The sequence below is a fragment of the Plenodomus lingam genome (assembly GCF_022343315.1).
Source record: "Plenodomus lingam strain CAN1 chromosome Unknown contig_19, whole genome shotgun sequence".
Classification (NCBI taxonomy): Eukaryota; Fungi; Ascomycota; class Dothideomycetes; order Pleosporales; family Leptosphaeriaceae; genus Plenodomus; species Plenodomus lingam.
Window position 1 is genome coordinate 351,432 of NW_027093936.1, and position 27,047 is coordinate 378,478.

At 52.0% G+C, this 27,047-nt stretch overlaps 11 protein-coding genes across 11 annotated transcripts; 4 read left to right on the forward strand and 7 right to left on the reverse strand.

Annotated features, from left to right (window-relative positions):
* Positions 1–469: 469 nt before the first annotated feature.
* Positions 470–2,847, forward strand: IAQ61_004128 (uncharacterized protein). The gene is made up of 2 exons (XM_003838737.2): positions 470–1,233; positions 1,333–2,847. Exons 1-2 carry the CDS (start codon positions 1,185–1,187, stop codon positions 2,469–2,471), a joined length of 1,188 nt encoding a protein of 395 aa, XP_003838785.1. The 5' UTR covers positions 470–1,184; the 3' UTR covers positions 2,472–2,847.
* An 846-nt stretch (positions 2,848–3,693) lies between these two features.
* Positions 3,694–5,639, reverse strand: IAQ61_004129 (uncharacterized protein; the record flags this gene model as incomplete). Its single annotated transcript, XM_003838738.2, has 3 exons — positions 3,694–5,118; positions 5,172–5,385; positions 5,449–5,639. 3 exons carry the CDS (start codon positions 5,637–5,639, stop codon positions 3,829–3,831), a joined length of 1,695 nt encoding a protein of 564 aa, XP_003838786.1. The 3' UTR covers positions 3,694–3,828.
* A 150-nt stretch (positions 5,640–5,789) lies between these two features.
* IAQ61_004130 (uncharacterized protein) lies at positions 5,790–6,173 on the reverse strand (the record flags this gene model as incomplete). Its single annotated transcript, XM_003838739.1, has 1 exon — positions 5,790–6,173. One exon carries the CDS (start codon positions 6,171–6,173, stop codon positions 5,790–5,792), a length of 384 nt encoding a protein of 127 aa, XP_003838787.1.
* A 442-nt stretch (positions 6,174–6,615) lies between these two features.
* Positions 6,616–9,095, reverse strand: IAQ61_004131 (uncharacterized protein; the record flags this gene model as incomplete). Its single annotated transcript, XM_003838740.2, has 6 exons — positions 6,616–6,759; positions 6,863–6,904; positions 7,131–7,226; positions 7,472–8,506; positions 8,572–8,789; positions 8,954–9,095. Coding segments are annotated over 6 exons (1,677 nt in total), but the record flags the coding sequence as incomplete, so codon positions are not given.
* A 547-nt stretch (positions 9,096–9,642) lies between these two features.
* On the reverse strand, positions 9,643–11,305 carry IAQ61_004132 (uncharacterized protein; the record flags this gene model as incomplete). The annotated part of the gene is made up of 7 exons (XM_066096217.1): positions 9,643–10,370; positions 10,424–10,605; positions 10,662–10,739; positions 10,793–10,836; positions 10,919–11,044; positions 11,100–11,209; positions 11,290–11,305. 7 exons carry the CDS (start codon positions 11,303–11,305, stop codon positions 9,643–9,645), a joined length of 1,284 nt encoding a protein of 427 aa, XP_065953535.1.
* A 1,724-nt stretch (positions 11,306–13,029) lies between these two features.
* On the forward strand, positions 13,030–14,382 carry IAQ61_004134 (uncharacterized protein; the record flags this gene model as incomplete). Its single annotated transcript, XM_003838743.2, has 3 exons — positions 13,030–13,158; positions 13,213–13,819; positions 13,877–14,382. The coding sequence occupies 3 exons, from the start codon at positions 13,030–13,032 to the stop codon at positions 14,380–14,382; spliced, it is 1,242 nt and encodes a 413-aa protein (XP_003838791.1).
* A 201-nt stretch (positions 14,383–14,583) lies between these two features.
* IAQ61_004135 (uncharacterized protein) lies at positions 14,584–17,390 on the reverse strand (the record flags this gene model as incomplete). The annotated part of the gene is made up of 7 exons (XM_003838744.2): positions 14,584–15,362; positions 15,420–15,492; positions 15,552–15,682; positions 15,734–16,528; positions 16,624–16,744; positions 16,822–16,998; positions 17,313–17,390. 7 exons carry the CDS (start codon positions 17,388–17,390, stop codon positions 14,584–14,586), a joined length of 2,154 nt encoding a protein of 717 aa, XP_003838792.2.
* Positions 17,391–18,186: 796 nt separating this feature from the next.
* Positions 18,187–19,304, reverse strand: TPC1 (mitochondrial thiamine pyrophosphate transporter; the record flags this gene model as incomplete). Its single annotated transcript, XM_066096218.1, has 3 exons — positions 18,187–19,069; positions 19,142–19,194; positions 19,281–19,304. The coding sequence occupies 3 exons, from the start codon at positions 19,302–19,304 to the stop codon at positions 18,187–18,189; spliced, it is 960 nt and encodes a 319-aa protein (XP_065953536.1).
* A 344-nt stretch (positions 19,305–19,648) lies between these two features.
* On the forward strand, positions 19,649–21,157 carry IAQ61_004137 (uncharacterized protein; the record flags this gene model as incomplete). The annotated part of the gene is made up of 1 exon (XM_003838747.2): positions 19,649–21,157. One exon carries the CDS (start codon positions 19,649–19,651, stop codon positions 21,155–21,157), a length of 1,509 nt encoding a protein of 502 aa, XP_003838795.1.
* A 122-nt stretch (positions 21,158–21,279) lies between these two features.
* Positions 21,280–22,000, reverse strand: IAQ61_004138 (uncharacterized protein; the record flags this gene model as incomplete). Its single annotated transcript, XM_003838748.2, has 2 exons — positions 21,280–21,830; positions 21,919–22,000. 2 exons carry the CDS (start codon positions 21,998–22,000, stop codon positions 21,280–21,282), a joined length of 633 nt encoding a protein of 210 aa, XP_003838796.2.
* A 512-nt stretch (positions 22,001–22,512) lies between these two features.
* On the forward strand, positions 22,513–23,670 carry IAQ61_004139 (uncharacterized protein; the record flags this gene model as incomplete). Its single annotated transcript, XM_003838749.2, has 1 exon — positions 22,513–23,670. One exon carries the CDS (start codon positions 22,513–22,515, stop codon positions 23,668–23,670), a length of 1,158 nt encoding a protein of 385 aa, XP_003838797.2.
* Between the last annotated feature and the right edge of the window lie 3,377 nt (positions 23,671–27,047).

Here is a 27,047-nt window from a genome sequence, read left to right on the forward strand (position 1 = left end):
AGTAGGTACTCTAATGAAAGCACGCATGAGTCCAGAGACGGGCGATCATCATGGGGTCGGTCATGGTGCCTTGTGATTGACGACAAGAAGGGAAGCCCGATTCCTCTCAGCATGAGACCCCAAGGCCCGCGTGGGATGTGAGCCCCCAGTCCCAAGACCACGGAGGCCCTGCACGTCCACAGGCCAAGGCGAGAAAGGATCAACATGGTTGTGTCGCTACTATAGAGTAGAAGAGGGAAGCAAGTACTACTAGGCAGCCGACCACACAGCTAATAGGCTCATGTCTCGCGCGCAGACAGGACAGGGTTGTAGCTAATGATGAGGCTATCATGGTGGGATGGATTCCTGTTCTCCTCTCCCCGCCTCGAAACACAACGAGGGCGTGGGGGGCTCGTGATTCGTCGACGGCGTCCATACATTGTCGACGTGACCTGTCGGGCTGTTGCATTACGCCAGCAGCATACGGGGAGGAAGGCCTTGGGAGCAAGCATCCGTCATCCTTTTTTGTTTTCTTTTGCCTTGGTCCATCAAGTTGACTTTGTCGCTCCCTTGCCTGCAGCTTTCTTCTCACCCCCTTCTTGACTTTGACTCTCGATCCCCTCTGGCTTTTGTGCCCATGTGCATTGTGTTTATGCCCCACAAAGCGCGACAATCCAGATCTACACTCCCCCTTCCCCCCGCCCAGACGTCATTACCGTGGTGCCAGCGCAGCCAGTTCGAGAGACCATCGCGTGCCGGACCGAAACGCCAGCCTCTAGCATAGCGTCAGCTCGCGACCTCCACAGGCAGGCCTTGGTATTCTTATCTCCAACTACGCTCCCGGCGACTAGGCAAGGCGAAGTGCAAGGTCAAAAGTTGCATGTCTTGCATCCTTCATACTGCTCCTCGACACGCTACCTCGGCGCGTCTTCTTTCATCTCAACTCTACGGTTGGAGACCTTGTAGGCTGAACAAAGAACCGAAGTCGGACCACATTTCAGGGTCCACCCAGGCGGCATAGTGGTCCCCATCGCATCCAGTCTGTCTATTGTCTTGCGTACATACGTGTACTGATTCCATATACCGTGGCTCGAGGGAGTTGACCTGTCGCATACCACGGCGCCCCTATTGATGCACGAGAACCGGCCGTCACAAGGAGCAAGGCAGAATACAGGCGTGGAGACTTGGCAATAAGAACCCCAAGTATGGCGCCTCTAAGATCAATAGATGCGCCCACCAGGCGGCGTTCGGAAGGTACGTTGTAGCATACACATACAGTCCTCGTTGACTGTCCTACCTGTCTGCCAAAGCATCGCCGCGCTCCTCATCTACCACAAATCTGACGTTGCATAGAGTCTTGGATCGAGATCGAGTCACGGCCTTCTTCATCCTCCCTGTCCTCTGCTACAGACGAGATCATTACGACAGGCCTCACTGTCCAGCACGACTCGAACTTGCACAGGCGAAACCGTCGTCTGCGAGCCAGCAAACAGTTCCAGACCAGCACGGGCCACAGGGTTGCAAACACGGGCGAGAGTAGTAGCCAGGAGGAGTATGAGGAGAGCGAAAGCGAGTCAGATCGGGTACTGTCATCGTCGACAGAAGGCCTAGGGCATTCGCCACTGGGACAGGAGGTTGGCCGCGCGAGTCGCAATCCGCTGTCTGTCGCGTCGTCAGAGACAACGTCGGAGCGAGAGGACGACGACGAAGATGACGATGAGAACGCCACAGCCGTCAACTACCCTCGATCCACAAGACGGGAGTTTCAACCTCGTCCAAACGCGTTCTCTCACGCGAATGAGCCACAACCTATAAGGCCACAGTCGGGAACAGTGTACACCCCTCGTCGCAACGCCAGACCCTCGTCACAGCGTCAACATTCGTACCCACAACACACACCCTACAATGTTCTGGCACCAAGCTACCAACCTGACCACGATGAGGCACTTCGTGCAAGCCTATCCACACTTCTGTCTGCTGCTGCTGCCGTGCGAGGCCTTCCGAAACCGGGCCAGCCTCGCACAGTGCCTCCTCCGTCATCGGCTCGACTCGATCCAACCACACTACGTATGGTACCAGAGTCTGTCGCACTGGGCGATATATCTGAAGAGCCGTCTTCGCCACGTACTGCAAGCAGCTGTCCGGCCGGCAAGTCCAAGCGGAAGGCGAGCCCACCCACTGCAGCCGCCACACGAAACAGCAGCAAGGACCGCCGCACCATGAAGAAGGCACGCAAGACTAGCCTCGTCATTGAAGAGATTAGCCCTACACTTCTCACTTGGGTAGTCAGTGCCGGTGTCGTCGTCCTCATTAGTGCCCTGAGCTTCTCGGCTGGCTACGTCGTGGGCAAGGAGACTGGCCAGGCCGAAGCCGTTGGACAGATGGGTACCGCTGGTAGCGACGCAGGACGATGCGGTAAAGAAGCTATCAAGAGCACTGGACTTGGTCTCCGAAAACTCCGCTGGACTGGTGGTACTGGTATCCGTGCCTGAACTTTCTTTCCCCATGCGGAACTAATTGTCCTTGGTCATGATGAAAGCAAACGGGATATGACGAACCGAAATTGAGCGATGATGCATTTGCTTTCTTGAACACACGAACACACATATACTGCGGAAGGCATGGAACTAGAAGGGCTTTTTTTCCTCTCCCACAATTTGCTCCCATAGCCGGCGTTCTTTGCCGTTTAGCGTTTTCTTTTCGTCTTTTTGCGCGTATGGCGGGGCGTCTGGGGTCATGCTATATCCATAAGTTTGTCACGCGCTCTGGAGTTGTGGTGGTTGCCACAATATCGCTGAGCGGCCTTTTAGTTCAAGTCATTTAATAGTACTGAAGTAAGCTTTTTACCATGATTACTGGCTTTGCTTCGTGTGCGACTTGCGGTTTTCTCTGCAGGGCTCGGTCAGACTGTATGTATTTTTCCCCATGACTTGACTGTTCGAGACGGTGAGTTCTTTTTTTAACAAGAATGCACGCAGCACCCGATCATCTTTCCTAACATCGTTGCTCTATACTCTTATAGCAGCGAAAATGTCCATACAAGGCCTGATCAAAACCCTAGCATCCCATCGCCACATCAACACCTCATTCAACAACCTCATTCAACAACCTCATTCAACAACCTCACTCCCCACACCATCCTATCCCCTCCACCCCCAAAACAAAAAACCCCTGAGCAAATCCAGCAACCCAATCCAATCCATCCCTTTCAAAACTCAGCCAAAAAGGAACAACCCAACATCATTCTCCAATTGGATATCCATCTACCAGTACCATCACACGCCACATCCCAACACCTCTCATACATGACGGCGAGCGAGCTGATGAAAGGACTTCGACACCTGACTCCGCAGTATGGTTGCAGTACGCGGGGGGAAGGAGGGGTAGCCCGTGTGCAAAGAAACTAGGCTGTACTACCGCGCTTGTGTTTATGAGGGGGAGATGCGGGCATAGGTATGGTGATTGTGATGCTGGCATCCCAGACCATGATTGTAAGTCGTGTTTGTGGTTTTGTGGGGGAGGGGGAGGAAGGAGTGTTTTTGTGATGGGATGGTATAGCTGTGGATGGATCCCAGGTTTGTGGGATGTGGGTTTGAAGGTATTCATGACAGGGCGACTAGTTTAGATATGCAAAGAGAGAGGAACTTCAGTGATGTGGAGCATGGGGGAAAAGTGTGACACTGTCTATGGATTTACGGGCGGGAAGAAGTGTAATATCGTAATATCATCAAGATGGCGAGAGGGTATATGATTGCATGTACCGAAAATATATACGTATATATATAAACTGCAAGACACGACGACGCGCACAAATACCAACTGCCCCAACTGGGACCCAACACTTCCCCACTACGCAATCCAAAACCAAATCCGCTGCGCAAAATTCTTGGGCACCGGCGCGCCCGAAATATCGTCTTTGCAGAGCTCGTCCATTTCCCGCTTTCCCGTCAAGACGTCGATATTCTGGACCTTGATGGCAAACGGGGTGCGGTAGTAAATCTTGTGGCCAAAGTAGAGGGCGAGGAAGATGGGGAGGGTGATGTAGGCCGCCAGGAAGTCTGCGACTTTCCAGCGCGCGGGGACAAAGACTTGGAAGCCGTTTGTGATGGTGAGGAGGGTGATGACGAAGAGGATGATGTAGGTCATGTAGGGTTGGAGCGCGGTGCGGTAGGGCAGGGCGGAGAGCATGTTGTTAAAGGCCATGGCTTTGCGGAAGCGCAGGTAAGTCGTCATGACGACGATCCAGGCGATGAAGCCGGAGATGGTGGAGATGTTGGAGAACCAGAGGAAGACTTGGGCACCGGTGTTAGACACGTTGAGATAGGCGAGGAAGCCAATGGCCCAGGTGGCCAGGACGGCCGCCCACGGTACCCCCTTTTTGCTCGTCTTGCCGAAGAACTTGGGGGCGTCGCCGTTGAGGGCCATGCCGTAGAGGACGCGGGAGCCAGAGTATAAGAAGGCGTTCCCGGCAGACCAGGCGGATGTGAGAACAGCAGCGTTGACGACATGGTTTAGACCGCCAATACCCGCATTCTGGATACCAATGACAAAGGGCGATGCAGAGGCGTCCGATGTTCCACTCAACAGACGAGGGTCGTTGGACGGCACAATGACACCAATGATGAAGGATCCAAAGCCGTAGAAGATAGCAAGACGGTAGATGAACCGGCCAGCCGCCTTGGGAATGTTGCGGCGTGGTGCAATCGTCTCACCCGCCGCGAGCGCAATGAGTTCGGGAGAGGTGATGAAGGCGAAACCGGCACGAACAAAAGCGGTCCAATAAGCCAAGAATCGTCCCGAGTTGCCTCCCACAATATACGGCTTAAAGGCTCCCGGATTGTTCCAATACCGGAATCCTAGTCGTCCTTGATCGTTGGGGGAACCACCCAGCATGATGACGAATCCGAGGATGATGAGACCCATGATGGTGATGAACTTGATGGACGCGAACCAGAACTCTGCTTCTCCGAATACTTCTACCGCCACGATGTTGAGGAATAGGACGACGACGAGGAAAATGGTGATCCAGACGGCGCTGTGAACGGGTGTCTCCCAGTAGTCTAGAAGAATGGCTCCAGCGGTGGCTTCGGCTGCGACGAGGATTGCATAGGCATACCAGTAGTTCCATCCTGCAGCAAACTAGGCCTATGTCAATACAAGCTACATCCATAAACCATCCTCATCGAACTTACTGCCAGACTGGGATCCACGAATCGCTTGACAAAGTAAGGGATCGTGATTCCCTTCATGGGAAGATAGGTGACAATCTCAGCAAGATTGTTCATGACATTCCAGACGACAATCATCATGGATAGATAGGCCATGAACAGCGGTGCAGGACCGACCAGGGCGAGAATGGAGCCAGAACCGATGAACAAGCCAGTTCCAATGGCACCTCCAAGAGCGCTTTGCGACTGTTAGTATCATCCATTGTTTCTCATTCCCATGTTCACAACTGGCTAAACCTACAGAAACTGAATGTGCCGACTCTTCAGTCCACGATGTGTATCGCCTCCACGTCCCGTCTCAGCACCGACGGTGGCGGCGCCATGGACAAACGGTTCCTCGAATGTGCCATTCTTCTCCTCATAGCCATAAGGGGCAACGTGCACGCCTTTCTCAGGATCGACTCCTCCATCAACAATGTGGTGATTCGGCATGATGGTGATGATGACGATGATGTCAGCGTTGGACAGGGTAGGCTACACGGTACCGGTACCCGCGTGACAGGCTGGAATGCGAGACTGAAGTTTCCCACACGCACTGTCCCACCCAGCAAACCGGGGCAAAAGCTTGTAATATATAGACCCCTAGCCCTGGAGCAACGAGTACAAAGCCCTTATGGAAGCAGGTCCGTTGACAAATTTTCCCAGTCCATGGGCATGGGCGACTAGCATGGCATCGCATTCGGACCCGTCCCAAGCTGGGGGAGCAAATGGAGCCAAGCGCCGCCGTCTTGCCATCCATGATGAGCACCACCGGTGGGCCCACGCATGATCTTCTCCAGAGTCCATGTTGGCACATGTTGGCTCCATGATTGTGTGCCATGCAAAGGCCAAGTCTGCACAGCCAATCACCATGGCATTGCCCCGAAGCGTTCCTTGCCAAAGAGGCGGGGAAAGGCGTTCCTTGGTTTGGATGGCAAGTGGATTGGTTGCAACTGATTTGATGCTTCGCCTGGCCGACTTGCGCATTTCATCGGCTCTTATCCTGTACTCTGGCAGTGTGGCCACGCACGCTCCTTATGCTGGCCTGCGCCTGTCCGAACCGATCAACGGACGCCGAAGCAAACCGATAAGGATAGGGGGGCCCTATGTGCGTGCCTACATGCTGTTAGTTTTGAGGCTCAAATGGACATGAGCCCAGAGCCCAGAGCCCCCCGACCCCACGGCTTCTAGAAGGTCCAAAGAGGCGTGTTTGGAACGTTGGACACATTGTGTAAGCTGAGCCGATGGTTTGCGACGAGAAGAGGGGTTGGAATTGGGAATTTAGGGTTTGAGAGATTTGCACAGATGCGCCGCTACTTTTTGGTGATCTGGGGTTTGCGGGGAAACACACCCAACACACGCCCCACAGAAGGTCCGATTTCACGATTTCACGGCGAAGCTGCTGGAAGGCTCAGTGTGCAAGGAATTCCTACCACTTCAGAAGAACACCGACAAGTTCCTCGCATCGAACAGCAAAAGGGGAAAAATCAGGATGCCTCTCTCTCTCCCACCGCGTCCAACAAACCACGCCAACGCCAACCTCATTCGATCCGCCAAGCCTTTGACATGCCCGCTGTAACACTTGTAGCTTGTGGGCCAACACCAAGACGATCCCAAACTCCACTCTCCTTATCTCTGGGACCCAACATTAGCCTGCCCAAGAACCCTGCACGTACAGCCCTGCCTGATTGCATACTGGCCTGTTGTGGGTCTGACACCTAGTAGCAGCACAGTAAGATGGCTGATACGCCATAAGGTGCAATCGCGATAGGTACGGCTCCGAAGAGCAACACTGTCCAAAGACGTAGCCCGACGTAAGCCGATGGCTAGGCGCATCTTGTGTCTCCGCGAATTGATACGCGCTTCACAAGTTACGGTCGTTATGCGCTGATCGTCATTTCCATGATTTTACCTAGGTACTGTACCGATTGTGTGTGTACTCACTTGGCCTTCATGGGTATTCGGCCTGGAATCACATCGCATCGCATCACCGCTAGCATCACAATCAGATTCAAGAGCAGAGACGGCAAAGCAGGAAGTCTATCAAGTCGTCTTGGTCACACCACGCTTTCATCAAATCTTGTGCGGTTCGATTCCTCTCTTTGGTGGTGAGTATTTATTCTCCAACGATGATCTGCTGGATTGATCGACCGTGTTCATCGCGTCGCGATTCATGTCTCGCGAATGTCTCCTTGCGCAACCATCTCGACAACGACAACGACGACAACAGTGACGAAATCATGATTTCCTCAAGCCCGTTGAATCGATACTTATCCTCAACACACCTTCCCCCCAACCGAACCATCCCCAGCCGATCTCAGCAACTCCACACCCGACTCTCTGGGCTGTTCTTCACTCCCACACCGCGACGGCCTCTTACAGTGACCAAAATACGTATCGCGATCCTCATCCTTTTCCTCCCAGAAGCTCTCCCAGCCCGCGAAAAGCGGCAGCGCAAGCAAGAGCACGGGCAAGAACTGGCCAAACCCCCAGTCGCGCTCGTCGCCTCGGATATCAACATTGGCCCTGCCGAGCGCTTGCGTGTGCCGTAGGCCGTCACCTGCCATCCAGATGCCGTAGATGGAGTACACGGGGGCAACGATCCAGGTGCGTATCGTGGCGCCGACATGGTACCACCACGTCTTGCGCTGGTGCTTTTTATCCGCCACCGTTTTCTGTGTCAGCGTCCGGCTTTTGTTGGGGTCGTCGAGCCAGTACATGGCGAGGATGATGGTGGCGTGGCCTCCTATGGCGCCGACGAGCAGGGCAGCCCATTTCCCGCCGAATGCGGCTGTAAAGGGCGGTCTCTCGCTCTTGAAGAAGCAGGCGAGCGACTGCGAGACGTCGACTTCGACGAGGTCGTACGAGTAGGCTACAAAGGACGTGTAGCCCAACAGGGCGAGGTTGCCCAGCATGAAGAAGATGCGCGGCAGGTTGATCCATCGATTCTTGACAAAGTAGTTTCGCAGCGCGATGACGGTGAGCAGATGCGTGACCGTGGTCAAAAAGGCCAATTCGGTAACAATGCGGAAGTGATAGACGGATATTTGACAATGTTTCAGCATAGCGGTGAATTGGATGGCGAGACCGGTGAGAAGCTGTGTATCGCTAAAGGCGAGTAGATTCTTGCTGAGCACGCGAGACCAGAAAGCCGGCGAGCGCCAGTATCTGGGACCCGTATAGTCGTTCTTGTACACATCTTCTTGCTTACTCAAGCGGCGCCTGAAGAAGTCGACAATATTCTCATATCGATCGAGAAAAATGACGGCAAAGGCAATCATAAAGGCCAGGCACGTGGCGCACAGGAAAGCTATAATGACCTGTAGACTGCTTCTTCAGCAAAAAAAAAAATAGTCTTCACATCACAACACACATGGACACGTACACCGATCCCAGCAATATCCAGATTCGCCTCTACAGCCTGGTTCCTGGCCGCGCAGTCGGGTGTGCTCTCGGCACAGTCAAGTATCTTCCAACCCATATTGCGCACACTCTGAGCCTCCGCGAAGCGCGTCGGTGGCCACAAGTCTCGATGAGTCTGTAATGGCCATGCACCGTGGTATTTGCAAAGCGGACGCCAGCTCAGCAAGAATGACTGCGAGGCTGGGCTGAATCTAGCGTGCGTGTGGAATAGTACGGGATGGGAAGTGTGAACCGAGCAATCGTAATGAATACAAGTCAAAAGGTTTATAGACCATTCTCTGGTAGAATGGTCTTCAAAGACAACTTGACTTGTTGCTGCAGATCCGTCGGCACGCCTTACATACAGCCTACAAATAAGTGCGTCATGGTAGTGTGAGCCTCTGAGACAAGATTCAAACAAGATTCAAAAGGCTGCAATCTTTCCAAGAACCCCATGATGGTGGGGGCTGATCCGTGTGCACTATGATCACCGTGGGGCTGAGGTGCCTATAATTTTAGAAATTTAGTATGTACATGTGCACGGGCAAGTCGCACAGTAAGCAAACGTAAGGTTGTTTAGTTGGGGTACAGCCACGCTGGGGGCCAAAGCTTTCATTTGCTGAATTAATAGGTTAGGGCTGTTCAGCACCTGTCCGTCTATCGCCTGTCTCTCTGCTGGCTGTGCTTCATTCCTTCTCAAACACCAACAAACCTGCGTCGTGAATGGTTATGCAACCTTCCAACGTTACAATTATTCGCCAACTGCTATGCAAGAGCAAGAATATAGGAAATGAATAGAAACATGCATACTTGGACTCATTCTTGGGCCCGCCATGCATGTCTCGTGCGATTACGCGTATTAATAGGATGTATCCAGGAAAGGTTCGTGAGTCCTGGTGTAAATGAGAAAAAAAGGTGTCGCCGTTATGTCTATCGTCAAGAGCAGATGCGCATCTGAACGACATGCAGGGTTGAATCAAATGCGCCGCCGCGTCTATGCTGAAATGGTGATGTTCATGTTGATGGTTGGTGTGCTAACCTAGCAATTGCTTGCTTAGTCGACGCGGCCCTTTTCAGAGTGATGGACAACGCCATGTCCGTTTGCTGCGCCGTTTGTCTTTGACATCTTCTCCTGGGTCTGCTTGGGAATCGTCAAGCAGTTGATATCAAGATAGTCGCATATGCTTGTAATGACAAGATGGGCCCATTTCCCGTAGACGATAACGGCAAAGACGAGGTAGGCACGAAGATACCATAATTCGAATTTCGCAGAGATAGGGCCAAAGCTTGTTCCAGGAATGGTAAAGTAGGGGTGGTTGACAAGTAGGGCACCCCCAATCATGGGAGCGAGCATGATGGTCCAGTATGGGAAAGGCTGGCGTGTGAGATGTGCGAGAATAATCTTGGTTGTCATACGACCGAAGACTAAGGACATGGTTAAACAGTAAAGGACAAGATGGTTATCCTCGAGCAAGTGCGAGTACGGCGATCCGAGCCAAGCCATAGTGCAGACGGTGAAGATGACCATTGGTGTCCACTCCTTGAGCAAGGGCAAAAAGGGCTCATTTTTCGCGCGGCGTGCTCTCGCAACGTTGACGATGCAGGCGGGAAGATGGGCAACGAAGAAGGCGAAGAGGATGATGGGAACCCAAAGCTCCTTGAGGGTGATGTCGCCAATTTCCGCCTTGTAGGTTGGGAAGTAGTTCGCAAGGGGCTCTGACCAAATTTCCGGACCGAACCATCCCGACATGCAGATGAATAGACATGCCAAGATCAAGCCCTCTGTGTCATGTGTCAGTCAGGGGTAGTTGGTCACGAGTTTTGGGCAGACAAACCGGTCGGGCCATTGAAATAACCAAGATAGAGCGTATGCGTGTGGTAGGTTTCCCAGGTCGAGAAGAACATGGGCAGTACTGGTACAAGAGCAGTGAAGGCGCCAATCTTGGTCGAACCATAGCCAACGGCTGCCGTCTCCAGGAGACTGGCCAGAGTGCAGTTTAGGGAGTCAATTCCATGGCTGCGCAGGAATTAGTATTCGTATGGATTGTTGGCGCATTGGGCTACATCACGTACTCGAAAAGCTCCCCCAGCGGACTCGATGTTCCTGTGCGGCGGGCTTGCTTGCCGTCGACATTGTCCATGGTGGAATACCTGTGGCTCTGGATTAGCGCAGTGTTTCGAAGCAGTCGCGTCGCCAGACTTACATCCACATGCCAAAGGCGAAGCTATAGTATACCCATGATGGCGCCTGTGTTTTTTGTTAGTTCGTTGTTGTGTGTGTGTGTGTGTGTGTGTGTGTGTGTGTGTATGTGTGGCTGTCCGCGACTTACCGGTCCGACGAGATCCGGTATGTACAGCTCGAGCAGAACAACATTGCCCAAAATGAAGAAGAAGCCCAGCAATGTGACGAGATTGGGAGCGATCCACAGCGGCAACAGCTCTACAAAGGCATTCCACTGTATCCGTCAGTCTGGGTATATGTGTGTGGAGGAGCGCAAGTCGTGCTCATACGTAGTGCTTGAGGACGTAGCGGGAGATGAAGGATTTATCCACGCTCGAATATTTGTACGTGCGCAGGTGTTGCAGCGCGTCTTCGGAGACACACTCGTGCTGTGCCGTTTCTGCGCAAGCCATGCTGTTAGTGAATGCGCGCTCCCTCTGCGAGCAAATTCTGGCAGCGGGCGCCAGGGCGGACTCGTACCTTTGCTCGGCGGCATAGTGGGTGAAGTGACGGGTGGTGGAAGCGACATGGGATTTGGTGGGGGGCGGCGGGTCGTTTAGATATAGATGTATGGGGTTTGCAGCTCGTGGCCCATATACTAGGTAAGGTCTGCTCAGGTGTGCCAGTTGGTCGCAGGGCGGGGGGGGGGGACTTGGACTTGGTGCTTGCAGGAAGCCGTTGTCTGAAAGTGGATGGGCGGGATGGGCAGAAAGTGGAAACTCGGCCAGGGACGCTATTTCTGCCTCGAAAGCGCCCGCGGCTCCAACGGGGGCTGGCTGGGACCGGGCACGTCATGGGCTTGGCTTGGCTCCAATCGCTCTGGCACGTGTCGAGCGAAGTCTGTTCGTTCAAATGCGGTTTTGCATACCTACCATTCTCTGCCTGATCAGTGACATGCATTGGCCCAGCATGGCAATCATCATCATTCACTCAAGACCCTTGTGTTTTGTGTCCGCTCGTGTGCTCACTCCCCTCTTTGTGGTTTGCTAACCAGCCAACAGCTAACAACGCAACGCGGCCCGTTCAACCATGGCAGGGGCTGTTGCAGGCAAACAACAAACCCCCACTCGAAATCCTTCTTTGCATGATTCCAAGATTGCGCAGGATGCTGCGAGCAAGGAGCCAGTACCTAGTGTGCGATGATCTCCACGGCTGTGCTTCTCAAGTGTCTGATAGAGAATTTTGGCAGGGTACATACCAGTAAACCTCGTTCAACTGGTGGACCGGTACGAGTTCAACCATGGTGGACACATCCTCAACAGTGCAAACCTCGACACACACACATTTCTCCTAGGACATACTTTCGATCAATAAGTACTGTAGAGGGTGTCTGTCATAGCAGGATACAGAAAACATTTCACTTGGTGATATAAGACTATGATCAGAATCAGACGCCGGGCAATAGAGTAGTAGCCCATAAATCAGGGTGGTGTGTAAAGTTGTTCAAAAATACAACTTTTACCAAGGTATCGAGTATTTAGAGTACTACCAGGAATCTCAAGGACGTCATTTGTGGCCAATGAGGATTCCTATGAGACCACGAGCCCTCTCTCAGCGCAAGACTCAACGAAAAGAAAAAGTCCCGGCAAAATGATGAAAACAAAAAAATTGAAAAATGAACCACCGCACTGGCAAAATGGAGAAGCAGGTGATCGAAACCTGGGCCTCCCGCAGCGCAGTTGAAATTATGCAAAGCGGGCGCTCTACCACTGAGCCACATCCCCTAATAATTCCACGACGTGACAAGTCGAAGATGAAGAAATTCAAAATTAACCATTTTATGATCCTCTCAGTGATTCGACAGTCAGACGATATCCATATGTCCTCCATTCTGCCACGGGTCGGGCCCATAATAACGCGGGAGCCTTCAGTGTGACACACTGTAGTCGCGGCCTTGGTACCAAACTATACCACAGCCACACACCATAGCCACACTTCTAGCGCGTCTGGACAAACCACATCATCACCAACCCCGAGACATGTCGCGCACCGTCTACACAAACGACACCTATTCCTTTCCCATCACTCAGCATTTAGCGTCGCACAACCTCCCTTCCCTCTACCACCCGACTGCAATCACGAACGCACTACTCCGTATACCTAATTGACCGCACTTGTACCGTCACAACTCGGCACCGCGCTCCCGCAAGCTGTCCATAGCTTTGCAGGTAACTTACTACACAATCGTCGTCTCCGTTTACGACATCGACAGACTCCAATATGGGGTCGTTGGGCACATATTTCCTCGATGTCGTCTACTCGTTTACAAACTGCATGGTTTGCTTTCCAAGCTCGCCGCAACTCAAGATAAACAGTCGTAGCTTCAAAATACTGCGATTGCTGGGCGAGGTACGATGATCGCATTCACATGTTATGGCAGCGGCGACTGATAAATGAATTCAGGGAGGCTTCTCATATGTATACTTGGTGCAAGACAATTCAAATCAGCAACTCCTCGCGCTCAAGAAGATTCGATGTCCCTTTGGTCAAGAGAGTGTTAGCCTCGCGCTCAAGGAGGTCGAAGCCTACTCGCTCTTCGCACCACATCCAAACATCATACACTCGATCGACTACTCGGTTGAGAACGACAAGTCAGACGCATCCGCAAAGACAGTCTACATCCTCCTTCCCTACTACCGCCGGGGCAACCTGCAAGACATGATCAACGCGAATCTCGTAAACCACACAAAGTTCCCAGAACGCAGGCTGATGGTCTTATTCCTCGGCGTGTGCAAAGCGCTCAAGGCTATGCACCAGTACAAAGTCAAGGATGGCCCGGGTGGCGCACAAAGCGAAGGCAAGGCAAAGAAGGTACGGCGAGACGCGAAGAGAGCAGATGCGGAGGCGGCGGAAAGCATGGAAATGCGACCCAGCAGACGGCACCACGCGCAAGACGACGACGACGAGCAAGAAGCAGAAGGTCTACTAGAAGATTCAGCAGTGACAGCCGCGCACGAGGGCATCGCGCCTGGAGGAAGTCGCGCGTACGCCCATCGCGACATCAAGCCCGGTATGTTTGCTTTTCCCACCACGCCCACGGAATCTTTGCTAACAACATGATCTATAGGAAACATTATGATCGACGACGACGGCAAAAGTCCCATCCTCATGGATCTCGGATCCCTCGCTCCCTCCCCCATAGCCATAACCTCGCGCTCCCTCGCCCTTCAAGTCCAAGACACAGCCGCCGAACACTCGACAATGCCCTACCGCGCGCCCGAACTCTTCGACGTGAAAACCGGCTCGGTGATTGACACAAAAGTAGACATCTGGTCGCTAGGCTGCACACTGTACGCCTGTCTCGTGGGCAAGAGTCCCTTTGAGGCGCGCTCAGATGAGACGGGTGGCAGTCTGAGTATCTGTGTGCTTGGTGGTGACTGGAGATTTCCGGATGAGGGTGTGCAGCGCGGGAAGCAGAAGCAGAACGCAGAGGATGCTATCACGGAGAGCGTCAAGGAGGTGGTGAGGAAGTGTTTGCGTTTGGAGCCTAGTGAGCGACCAGATGTGGATGAGCTGATAGCAATAGTGGAGGAGGTGTTGCAGACGCTGCCGGAGGATGGGTCGGATGATTAGGTGCTGTTTCTCTGGCATAGGGAAACTAGGACCGCCATTGTGATGGAGGCATCATATCAGTGCATGTGGAGGAATGATATCGAGGGATTCGCTTTGCCATATCGCTCATAGGATCCGCACAACATGAATTATACCCCTCACATTCCCCTTTTTATATCCCCAGAGGTCTGGAGAACCCACAAGTCCACGCAATGATTCATCTCAAGGCCACTGAGTCTGCGGCTGCGCATCAAACCCAAAATCAATCTGCCTATCCAACACGGTCAAAAAGTCCTCATCCCCAAACCCCTCGGCCTTTTTCAGCAAACCCAACGTCTTCTCCGACTTCTCGCACTCGCTATACCATTTCCGCTCAAAATTGTACTCCTCGTCAGACGTGTTTGGTAAAATGGCCCACTCCGGCAAAGCACACGTCTCCCTCTCCCCATCCTTATACCACCAAAAGCGCCTGTTGCCGTCTTTCCCGCGCCAATGATCGCGGTTCCATTTGTCCTTGAGAGGCGAATGTGCGTCCCAGCCATGCGTCAGGCTGCGGTGATGGACAATCGGATGGATGTACTCATTCGTAGGCCCCATCTTGGTCAGCGGCGTCCATTTGTGCGCCTGAGCTTTGTCGTCGTAATTCTCGACGCGCTCATGGCCTGGCTGGCGGGTATATGGCGAGCCGTTGAGGTGGTACATGGCCGTGTAGGAATCCGCCAGCCGCCCTGTTCCCCAGCCGAAATCAAAGTCCGAGTGCCTGTGGGGAGGGTCACGACGGGGTGGTGCAAGCTCGCTGGGTCCTGGGTTGATGATGGGGATGTTGGGCACAAAGCTCAATGCCCATTCGCCCCAGCCTTCATGGTGGTATGTGCATGCGTAGCGGATGCGGAACAGCCATCGCTTGTATTGGGCGAGCCAGGCTTCAAAGGCGGTGCGATCGATTGTTAAATGAGGGGAGATGCATTGAAGCATCCAGCATAAAGTTGCAGTGGATATATCTGGTAAGCGTGAGATTCAGACTAGGAGACCGGTACTGCTTTCTGGGAATCACATACTCTCAGAGTCACCTTTCATGGTCGAAAAGCAGTCGTCCGAACCACCGCCGCAGTTGATGTGTACGCCAGGGAACTGGTTCAATCAGCCTCCGCACTTTCCAAACCGCCAAATGTGGACGCAGAAAAACTTACCCAAACTTGCTTCAGCTCAGGGGTCGGTCGGTTGGGGTCGTTGATGATTTCATCAGGAATATACCATAGAGTTGGTCGGAACGCGCGACGGCGTTCATCCAAAGCTAAAGCCTGATAGGCGTGCTCGATATCTGTATCATGTCAAAAGGCCAGCTTATATGAATCATGCGGGAAATACTCACGTCCCGTTAATCTGACATTGTGGAACCCATACTGGGTCCGCTGCTTTGCAAGGTTGAGTCCAATCATATCCGGTATGCCCAGGCTGCCAACTGTATCGAACACACCCACTACCTTGACTTTCCGACTGTTAGGCAGAGCCAGATGCTTGTGAGGTCGTATCTCCCAGACCTCAGCCATTTGGCGAAACTCGGCTTCTGTCCACTTGCCATCGTGCTGCACAATATTTTCAACATCGAGGCCCTGTGCTTTGCGCTCCTCCCCAATCTGACTGAGTTTGCCATGCACAAACCAGCTCCAGTACTTTGTCTTGCGAAAGTCGTCTCCCTCGTCATTCGTCATGTACAAACGGTACAGTTCTGGGAAAAACTGCATGTCCGTGGGTCGAATGATGCCTACATCGCCGACGAGCCCAGCGACCGCTCGTGCCGTATATGCGCCACGCGAGAAGCCAAAGCAAAAGATTTCGTCGCCTTCCTCGAAGTTTTGCACAATGAAGTTGTAGGCTTCAATGACATTCTCGGCCAGACCTGCGCCAGTGCCACCTTGGAGTTTGGCTTCGGAGGAGCTCAGTGCTCCTGTCCCGATACCGGAATCATAGTAGACGATTTGGTGGAATTTCTGGGAAGGGTCATCTTTGTCTTGTCCAATGCGTGCGATGAGACGGCATAACTTTGTGACGTTTGATGGTGCATTCTCCTTGGTACTGACGCTGGACTGCCAAGTACCATCACAACACACGACAAGACGTCGACGCCAGGGAGTATTAGGGTCCATATTAGGAGCAAAGTGCCAACCTAGAGCAATTAGAACGAGATGGTCTAGCTTCAAAGCATGGTGACTAAATATACGAGGACTGAAAAGAACACATGGACGCAGAGGATGAATGTACAACCCTGTTCGACAGGCTGAGGACGATCAAACCCCAATGATGCGACGTAAGGATCGGTCAAGGTAAGCACTAGGCCACGGAGATCGGGAATGAGGGTCCATATTTCGGTATGAGCTGGCATCTGTGCACAAAAAGGCTTTGCTGCCTTATTGCCTTGTGTGCAGTCTTGTCTTACATTCAGCCCGCAAGCCAAAGAACCAGTAGGCTCTCAGCTTCGTACGGCCCGAAGACATACAACACCCATCCATCACCTACAGCCAAGCTGAGAGATCGACCAAAGCGACAATGTTTCTTGGGCGGTCCGCGCACTATGGCCATGCAGATTGTCTCGTCATCGACAAGTGGGGTTATGAGCCTCGGGGACTTTGGCGGCAGCTAGGTAGAAAGTCATGCATGTGCGGATGGGCCCGCTACCTGGTGCGTGAACGGAGGACAAGGCGCAAGTGGCATTGGTGGCCAACAATACGCCGGTTCTTCGCTGAGGGTGGTCAGCAATAATGCATCTGGGTTCAGCCGTGAGAGGCGTGCATTTACCGGGACTTGGCTTTGGCTGAACAGACGAGCTTCCCGAGATCAGGATTGTGGGTGGACTACTACTACTACTACTACTACTTACTAATCACTGGTCAGGGTGTGCTGGCCCGTGCAGGAAGTATCGTAGATCTAGTACGACCTCGGACTGCATCTACTTTACCTCGCAGACCTATCAACAGGCAAACAGGGCGCGTGACTTCATCGATTATCAAGAGTTTACGATATACTGACATGGCTGCTTGTTTGTGTATCACCGAATATGCGCATAGGGGACAAGGGGTAGCCTACTGATCACCGCCCGTCATGAACTCCCCCATGCCACAGCCGATCCATCATGAGCTCTCCGTGGAGAGAACAAGCCGTATGCCAATTCAGCCGTTCACGACTGCCTCTCATTATCCTTTCCCGGAGTACTTTGCTGCTTGTTCATCACGTCATACAGGACGAGTTCACGGTCTAGCACGTTTGCCGTCGACTCACCATTTCATCATTCTTCTCTACAAGCCCACAATGATTACCCAGAGATGTTAAGCGTTGGTATAACAACAGTATTCTGCATGCGCCAGACCTCGTCACCGTACCTACTCGAAGCTTATCCACTCTACAGTTGCTTGGCTACGACAGTCCCAACGCACTGCATCAGCCTTGCGTCCGGGAGGACATTTTCCAGTGAACTCATTCAAACGTGAATATGATGTATTTACCAGAACACACCAGTTGAGTTTTGTGTTCCCGGGATATTCAGGCGAGGCATTTGAAGTGCCGATGCAAGATGTGGATTTGGCGTTTGTGCTGCAGGAGCGGTTGAAGAGGATGGGGTGGCGGGACGAGGGTGTGGAAAAGAGTGTTGGGAATTTCATGGAGAGGTCCATGTGCAAGGCAGTATGGAGGGGAAAAGACGGTGAGTATGGTATTTTGGAGAGTACAAGACACAGTTAGCTTGTGAGGCGTAGGGGGAAATGATGTATGTCATTGTGGATACATAAGCGACCAAGTATACGGATTACCGTTTAGATCAATAAGGGAAGATTATTCTGCCTGAATCTTCTCTTCCCAGGCTAACATGACACCCATGGCTCGCTCATACGTCCACATTGTGACTGCGCTGGCCGGTGCGGCCTTGAGCAGGCTGACTGTCAACCCACGGTACAAGCCTCTTCTCCCCTCGTGCTTCCAGATATGGGAAATGGTACTCAACACACCAGTGTACATGGGGATATTCCTATGCACATAGCGTTCGCGCGTCGGGCCCTGGACCTGTAGACGCTTCCTTGTAGTGTCAAGCGGGTAAACCGCCGTCTTGGACAAGACACTGGCAACGACACCAGCCACAGCATCCGAGCTCCCGAGCGGCAGTGGCAGCGGACAGTTGGCCATGATGGGCTTTAGACTCTCATAGCTGGAGAAGAAGAGTCCCATGTAGGGGACGATCTGGCTTACCCCAGCTCCGAGGCCGCGGAAGAAACCGTATGGTCCTTCGTGTTGCGCAATTTGCTTCACAGAGGCCAGAATGGAGGGGTATACGCGATCAGTCCCCTGTGCCGCGAAACGGGTGCGCAAAAGGTCCAGAGGGTATGTTGCAGTTGTTGCTGCTGCACCTGCTGCCGCGCCGCTGATGAAGGATGTTGCAGAGCCAGGGAGAGTGTATGGCGGGGGGATGGTCTCGAGAAGATGCGAGACATATGTGTATGCAGAGAATTGAGCACTACCGTAGGTCAAGTACATCAACTCGGCGGGTATGTTGCCCTTCCATAGACCGGTGATGCCCTCCTCTCGCAGGATCTGCTTGAGGGTGCCCAAGGTGCCTTTGTACACGGGGCCATTGACCTTGCTCACGCTGAGCGGATCGGAGAGCGAGTGGATTTGCAGTTGCAGGCGGATTTTTATGACGTCGAGAGGGGCTATTACGAAGCTGTTGTCGCAATGTCAGTATGCGCGCACACACGCCGCATCATGGGGATCGAGGGATGGGGCTATACCGTACCGCGACACCAATCCTGCAACGGCGCCAGCTACAACTACTTGTTGCTGAGAGCCCTGCACAGCAAAAACAACATGTCAGCAATCAAAGCTCGACAGCTATCTTGCTGATGCAAACGAGATATCAAACGGGAGATACATGCCTCATCTTTGAGCTGCGTGGACATGCGACCAGCGCTTCTACTCTGATGGCGAAGGACAAGGTGCACACGTGCTTCACTCGCGCACCCGCTGTGGGAAACGGTCACCAGACACGATCGGCCGGTGATGGAGATGTCCTAGGCGGATACCGGAGAAATGGGAAGTACGTAGGCAGAGGTCTGGATTGTGGACGATTAATCACCTCGGTCTCGGGCGCAATTGTTCCAAACGATGGTTGAACTCGGCATTTGAATCCGTCGTGAAAAGGAAACCGAGCCCCCCGCCCGTACTACCGTACCGGTACCCCCGCGCCAGCCTTCAGATCTGATCGCGAGTCCCTTTTCTCAGACCGAGCGGGACTACGGGAAGAATGTCGATGAATGTCGCGACCAAACTGCCACTGAGGAACATCAAAGTATCAGCGAAACCCTCACAATATCGGCTGGCAGCAAGTACACAGAGAAGGCAATCGTTCTTCTCCAAGGCCTTTTGGAGCCGATATCAGAGCTCGGCTGAGCAAGCGGATTGGAGTCCCGCGATTGGCGGGCCGACAAGAGCATCCAAGCTTGAGATCCAGCAACAACAAGACGAGGAGCTGCGCATAGCAAAAGAGCAGGCAAAGCTGGTGCACGATGCCTCCAACGTCGGACAGCTGGATGGACAGCCATCGAAAACGGTGGTGGTAGACATTGATGGCAGCCCAAGGGTCTTCGATACCGCCTTCCTCCGCGACAGCTGCTCGTGCCCGCAATGCATGGATCCACATAGCAAGCAGAAACTCTTCCAGACTTCGGACATCCCGGAAGATCTAGAGGGCAGCTGCAAGACGGTAGAGGACGCGGAGAAGGGAATCTCGATTGAGCTGGAGTGGAAGAGCGATGTAAAAGGCTTTGGGCCGGACCACCGAACAAGACACTCCATTGACTGGTTACGGCGAGCAATGAACACCGAGGTGGATTGGCGTGGCGGCGTCCGCCATGACGACAGGGTACTCTGGGACAGGAAGAAGATTGAACGAGACAACAAATGGGTTGAGTACGACGAGTACATGTCCCAAGACGGCGTCCTATTTGACGCCCTTAGCCACCTCAACCAATATGGCCTGCTATTTGTCAAAAACGTGCCCGACTCTGAGGAATCCGTCGTCTCCCTCGCAAGCCGCATCGGCAACCTAAAAGACACCTTCTACGGCCGCACATGGGACGTCCGCTCCAAGAAACAAGCCGAAAACATTGCCTACACACCCCATTTCCTAGGCTTACACATGGATCTCCTCTACACTTCCAACCCGCCACACCTCCAATTCCTACACTCCTTACGCGCCCGCTGTCCAGGCGGCGAATCCTTCTTCAGCGACTCCTTCCACGCAGCCCACCAACTACACAAATGGTCCACTTCGCACTTCCGCACCCTCTGCTCTTTTCCAGTCACTTACCATTACCACCACCCCACACACCATTACCACTACACTCGTCCCGTTGTGGAACTCTTCCCCTACCCCAAATACAGCGAACCCACCAACCTAGCCATCAAACGCGTCAACTGGTCTCCCCCCTTCCAAGGCCCCTTCGAAGCACGCATCGGCAGCAACAACCAGACGTCGTTACGGTCGTTTATTGCGGCCTCGCATGCGTATGAGAAGCTGCTGAGTAGTGAGGAGAATTTGTACGAGTATAGGTTGAATGAGGGCGAGTGCGTGATTTTTGATAATAGGAGGGTGTTGCATGCAAGGAAAGCGTTTGACGCGACAAAGGGGGAGAGGTGGCTCAAGGGGGCCTATGTGGATGATGATGTGTTCTTTAGCAAGTTGAGAGTATTACAGGAGAGATTTCATGGCAAGTGGACTGCTGAGGGTGTAGTGAGAGATGCTGTGCAGTAGACTCGGGACTGAGAAGGATAGGGGTACTGCATTAGTCTAGCGATGGCTTGTGAGAGACGACTTTTGTCTCATTCAAGCCCTACTCAAAGCCGTGACAACGACTTTTCTTCATGGCCATCTAGTCACTTGACATGCTTCTCCAACCACTCCTCCCACTGCGCCTCAGTCCAGCTACTGGAGATCTCGTTCGCCACAACCCCATCAAACACAACCGTAGGCGTAACATGTACTCCCGTCAACCGGTTTGCCTTGACCTGCACCTTGACATCATCCGTGACCCCATTCCCCGAATTCAAACTCCCATCCTCCCCCGGCTTGTCGCTAATCTCCAACAACCCATACACCTTGCCTTCATCCACACCCACGCTGCCCGCAATCTTCGCTAGTCGCCTGTACGTTGCATTTCGAGTCTCATTTACGACACTGGCGTCGAAGAAGTCCTTTTGCTGCTCAAACAGCTTCTCAGAAAAGGGGTAGAATTTGGCGGAATCCACTTTTTGCACCGCGTAGGCGGCTTCGTGCACGAGGGTGGAGGAAGGGTGCCAGGGCTGGATTTGCTGGCGGAAGATTGTGACGACCCGGTCGTTGTATTTTTCGAGGAGCGTCTTGCGGAGCGGGCTGCAGTAGAGGGTCTTGAAGATTTTGGCGCTGAAAGGGCAGACGTAGTCGAGATCTAGGATACAGTTTTGTCAGTGTTGAAATTGTATACGGTTTATCATGTGTACAATGTCTTGTCTTGATTGCTGTTTGGGGGATCTTACAGATTTCGATAGTGTGGACTGCCTTGGGCTGGATGGCGCTTGATGCCAGTTTCTGGCCTGCGAACTTGGGTGCGAGAGCCATTATGATTGTCGATGATTCTCTGTTGTCACCTTTGAGGAGTAATTTGATAGAGAAGAGCGTTGGGTCAACGAAGTGGTGTTATATGTAGTAAGAAGCTGTTTGCGGAATCACGCAATTCGAGGGCCTGGGTACGGTAGAGCTGGATGATTACGGTACAAGAGCTCAAGATACCTATGACGACATAAGCCCGGTTGTTCGTTGATCCTATAACGGTACACAGCCACGAGATTGAGTCAATTTGGCCTTTTCCGACTCTTGACTAAGTTCCTTCTAGGCTGATAATAGTATGACTATACCACCTATAAATGTGTGCAGAAGGTTGCAAGAGTGACACCATCGAAGTTCCCCGCCCCCACCAAGCTCCTAAGGCACCAAGCGCACTGCCGCTCCGCACACCTCCGTGTGGTTGACATCGTCATCTAGTCCTGTGCAGTATGGGCGTGACATGACGGACCTATGTGGTCGCTACTTTTTCCTCAATACGGCTCTTTTGACTTTCTTCCGCCCTCATAATGTCAGGACCCGCTTCAACGGATGATGAACTCCTCGCCCGCCTCAATGCTCTCAAGAAGTCGTCTGTTAGCCTAGATCCTAGTTACAGCTTCTCTGTCGCTACTTCAGATCGGACAAAGGCTACAGATGATCTTGCCGCCCGGTTCGCACGTCTTGGCTCACCTTCGCCGTCAAATTCGCCTCAGCCTTCACGGACTACGTCTATCAACAATGTTGCGCCAGTCATGGCACCAGGTCCTTCCAGCTACCTTGAGGGTATAGCTCAGGGAGTTGGAGGCAGTGATGTTGAGTTTAACGAGGAAGATGAGAAGACCCTTCAAGAGCTACTTGGTGAGCTAAATGGTACAGTGGGAGATAGGAAAGAATGGGACATCAGTGGGAAGGAGCAGGCAGATGTGGGCAGATTATTGAAAGACATGAAGAAGATTCTCCCAGAGGTTGTCAACAGTAGAATACAAGAGGTAGCGCATGGACAGGCAGCCAGAAGCGAAGGCGCCAAAGAAGAGCTCACAGATTGGGAAAGCATCGAGGTCAACGCTGCTGGCGGAACCGTGAATGCGCAGAAGGAAGACACGGACGACGAAGACGATGAGGATGACAAGAAAAAGACCGAGGATGATGAAGCTGAAGATGTGATTGCAAAAGTGATGGCCGAGTTGGAAATCAGCAGGAAGTACGATCCTCCATCGCCTCCATCGGAAGATGACGACTCGAGAGCCCAACAGAACAACTCTGGTGCCGATAGTTCAGTTGGCAGCCTCACTCTCCCATCAGCACCCAAGGATCTTGCTGATAATGATTTTGAACGCACGCAAGCTTTTGAAGACGCATTTACTGCACGCCTAGCTGCTCTTTCTGCGCCGTCACCATCGCAAACCGACTCACTTGGTCTCCCGTCCGCACCGTCATTTGCGCCTCGGAAAAAACCTGCATTCTCATCCAATCTACAAGAACGTTTAGACGAGGAAATCGACACATGGTGTATCATCTGCCAGGATGATGCTACGCTACGATGCATTGGGTGCGACAACGACCTCTATTGCCAGAACTGCTGGATGGAGGGTCACAAGGGAGAGAGCGCTGGCTTCGAGGAACGGCGACACAAGGCTGTCCTATTCGTTAAGAAGAAGCCACAAGCTACTCTTCCGTGCAGTTGAAACCTGGACTCAGTGTTCCGTACCTAGGCCTACTACTCCTTGATCTTTTACGCGGGTGAATGTAGCCATGGATTGCTTCCAACAACCACCCGTGGTTCAACTCCCTACTGAGGCAGGCCGCACACACACACACAGGTATCATGGGACCTGTAAGAGATCACGGAGCTCCCGTGCAGTCACTGCATCTAGAGATCGCAACCCTTATGCTCAAAAAGCGATACTCGCTCTGAGATCGTTCGCTTCATCAAGGCCAATATTTCTACTAGACGCCATGCTTGACCTCAAACCGTGTGACTTTCAAAGTCAACACGTTTCTGTGGAAGGGAGCATTCTGCTCGATGAAATTTCGCTTGAATCTATCAAAGCATACCTTATGTGCGACGCCCGCTCCTGAAGACAACTTTGAACATCCATTTCTCTCGAATTCGACATGGGCATATAAAAATAATATACGCGCATTTCCCCATCCCAGAATGTAGTCCTAATTTATAGGAATGAAGGGTACGGCTTCAGCTGTAATCTTGGTGGGTGGTGAGGTAGGTATCGATATATCGCGATATCGACGTTGGTATCGAGGAAAGTATTGATATATCCCGTTATCGAGGTCGGTATCGATATATATCACGACATTGGGGTGGTTATTGAGCGCGGTGTTGATATATCCATAGTACCACTGTCGAATAATACGTGAAGAGCTTGCGGTACGATGTACATCGATATTATGCAGTATGTTATTGTTATTATTATAGTTATTATATAAGATCAAGATCTGTTACTACAACTTCTACTACGCCTAAGGATCTATAGATGAAAGTTGTAGGCTCTAGTATTATCGTGAAAACAACTAATTCGTGATTGAAAGTTGCATTATACCAAAACAAAAACTAGATTTACTAGTAGTACCTTGGGCGCTCTGCTACAGCTACGCCGTCCCCTTACATTGTTGAAATATAACTAGCTAAGAAAATTAACCTTCTATGCTACTCTTATTATTGGCTGAGAATTGATAAATCTGCTCATCGGAGTGCCTGATTCATGAGATAAACCGTTGCTGGGTATTCCGTCCCGTACACATGAACTGGAGCACAGTGGTCGTGCTAGCAAGGCGGGCAGATAGACAGGCCAGCTAAGCGATTGTGAGAGGTAGTTAGAGGGGATGCGGATGAGCAAAGCGGAGCCCTATGTCTCCAGAGTCCAGCTCATATGTGTTGGTAAGGTAGTGCATCGGGCACCTCGATGATCACTCATCCTGGATCTACATCCCTGTTGGGCATCTATCTACTGCTAAGTCATTGCGAAGTGCTGCCTCCTAATCAAGTTAATCGATATAGGCAGTTAGGAGCTGGGCTGGGATGACATTGTCTCGTCACTCTTGGGATTCGAATTCACTTTTGTCTTCTACAGAGTTCAAACTTGTCCTCCACATGGAGTTAGATTTTCGGTGAACAATTCTGTGTCTGAGGCCTTCCTTGATGATACTGTGCATATTCAAAGTGATTCTGGGAAGAAACACAATCAAAGGCCATAGAGAAAAACGAACAACCATGACATACGTATGAACTAGAAGGTTGACTATACGGTGTAAAGACAATCCTGACATCATCCGCACCCCTACGTGCCGTGCGGCTAGGCTATCTCGAATCGCTGGCATCGATTTCAAGGCTCCAGAATTCTCATAGACTACCCAACTGGGCGGCAAGTTTGGTTATACCTTGTGACAGCTGTGCTCATGAGATTTGTATAGACGCTTCAGGCATAGCACACTCGCCCCTTGCTAGTTCATGTCGGCTTAAAATAGCGAGAGGAACAAACCCTTATATGTACCGTGCGGTACACCATACGCGGAAATAAATTGTGCAGGATCGCTGATATTCCGCACATGCGTGCCTGTTGCTCAATCACCGGGTCCCGCACAAGGCCGCTAAGAAAGTTGATCATGTCTAGTCTTTATCTATCTAGGAGAAGCAAAGGGTCTGATTGGTCATGTACCTAGGCAATGGTCTCGGTGAACTCTATTTTGATTTCCAATACTGCCCAGGCATCGGCATGTAACAATCTATCCGTTTTTGCTAGGCTCTTGAACTCTTGAGCCTACTCTGAATCCGCTTCCGCTCATGGGTCTACTGTGCTCAGTCCATCATCACGGACAATATGATCGCCTGTCGATGAAAGCGAGTGCAGATCATTTTGGAAAATTAGCGGTTTGAGTTAAATCAAGCAGGCTGTCTGGATTTCATGGGCAGCCCCGCCCTAGGCTGTTCGACAGAGAAGTCAGCAAATTCACCTACAGATCCAGCGTCTACATTAACGGTTCAAGGAATTTCATTCTCCTTTTGGTAGGATTGCCACCTGGACGCAGGCACGTCACATCATCATCTTAGATCTCTTGTTTGCCACGAGCACTCGTTTGGCCAACGCTATGTACTTAGCACCACGGGAACAAGAGGATGCACTAGTAGGGATGGCTGAAGTTTAATTGCTCACGACGGCAAATTCTACGAATTGGCCGCTTCCGTCTGCTACCGGTACAATGCCATAGAATGTAATAGACGCCAGTTAGGCACATTCTTAGACTAATGTCCGATCTAAGATGTAAAACTGACGACAAGACATCGCCTTAATATGTTGGGTGTATTAGATCACCACTTGCTTGATGAAACCTCGGCTGGCGGTCCATCTCCTGAAAGGAAGGTAACGCGGCCAACCTCAAACTGGCTCACTTACAGTAGTCATCCCTCTGTCAAACAAAATGTCTGGTGTCTGCGTCTACGTTATTTGTAAGTTGTTCGAACTTGGAGCTATCGTAATCGCTGGTCTGGGTAGAGGCTGGACTAAATACGCAGTAATTTCTATGCTTAGTTTTGACGATGGTTTGCTTTTAGGCGTGCAGTGGTGATGCTGATGATAATGTACCGGTACCGTAGCAGCTGAGCTTGTGCAGCCGCCTTCCCCCCCTCCCCTCCTCGTTATCCCCTGCCACTACCAGGTACAACAATAATGGTAATGATTTCCATGGTAAAATTACAAATGGGTTCCATCTATAGATGATGGTGTTGATTTGTTTGGAGCGTCGTTGTAAGGATCGAGGGCAAAAGCTCTGATACCATGGTATGTATCCTCCCTTCTGGATCGACGCCCGCCCGGGCCACCATACGAACTATCTAAAGATTGCTTGAACCGGCCCGGTATTTAGCTCAAACCTTCGTCATCAATTCTTGATGGTATAGAGTAAGCTCCCAACCGCATCTAGCTTCTTTGCTTAAACAATGGAGTAAGCTGACCGTCTGATCCTTCCACTTTGCATGTACCTCGACCTGTCAAACATTGCTCCAAGACGACCACTGCATTTCTCATGCACAGCTCATCCAAAACAAATG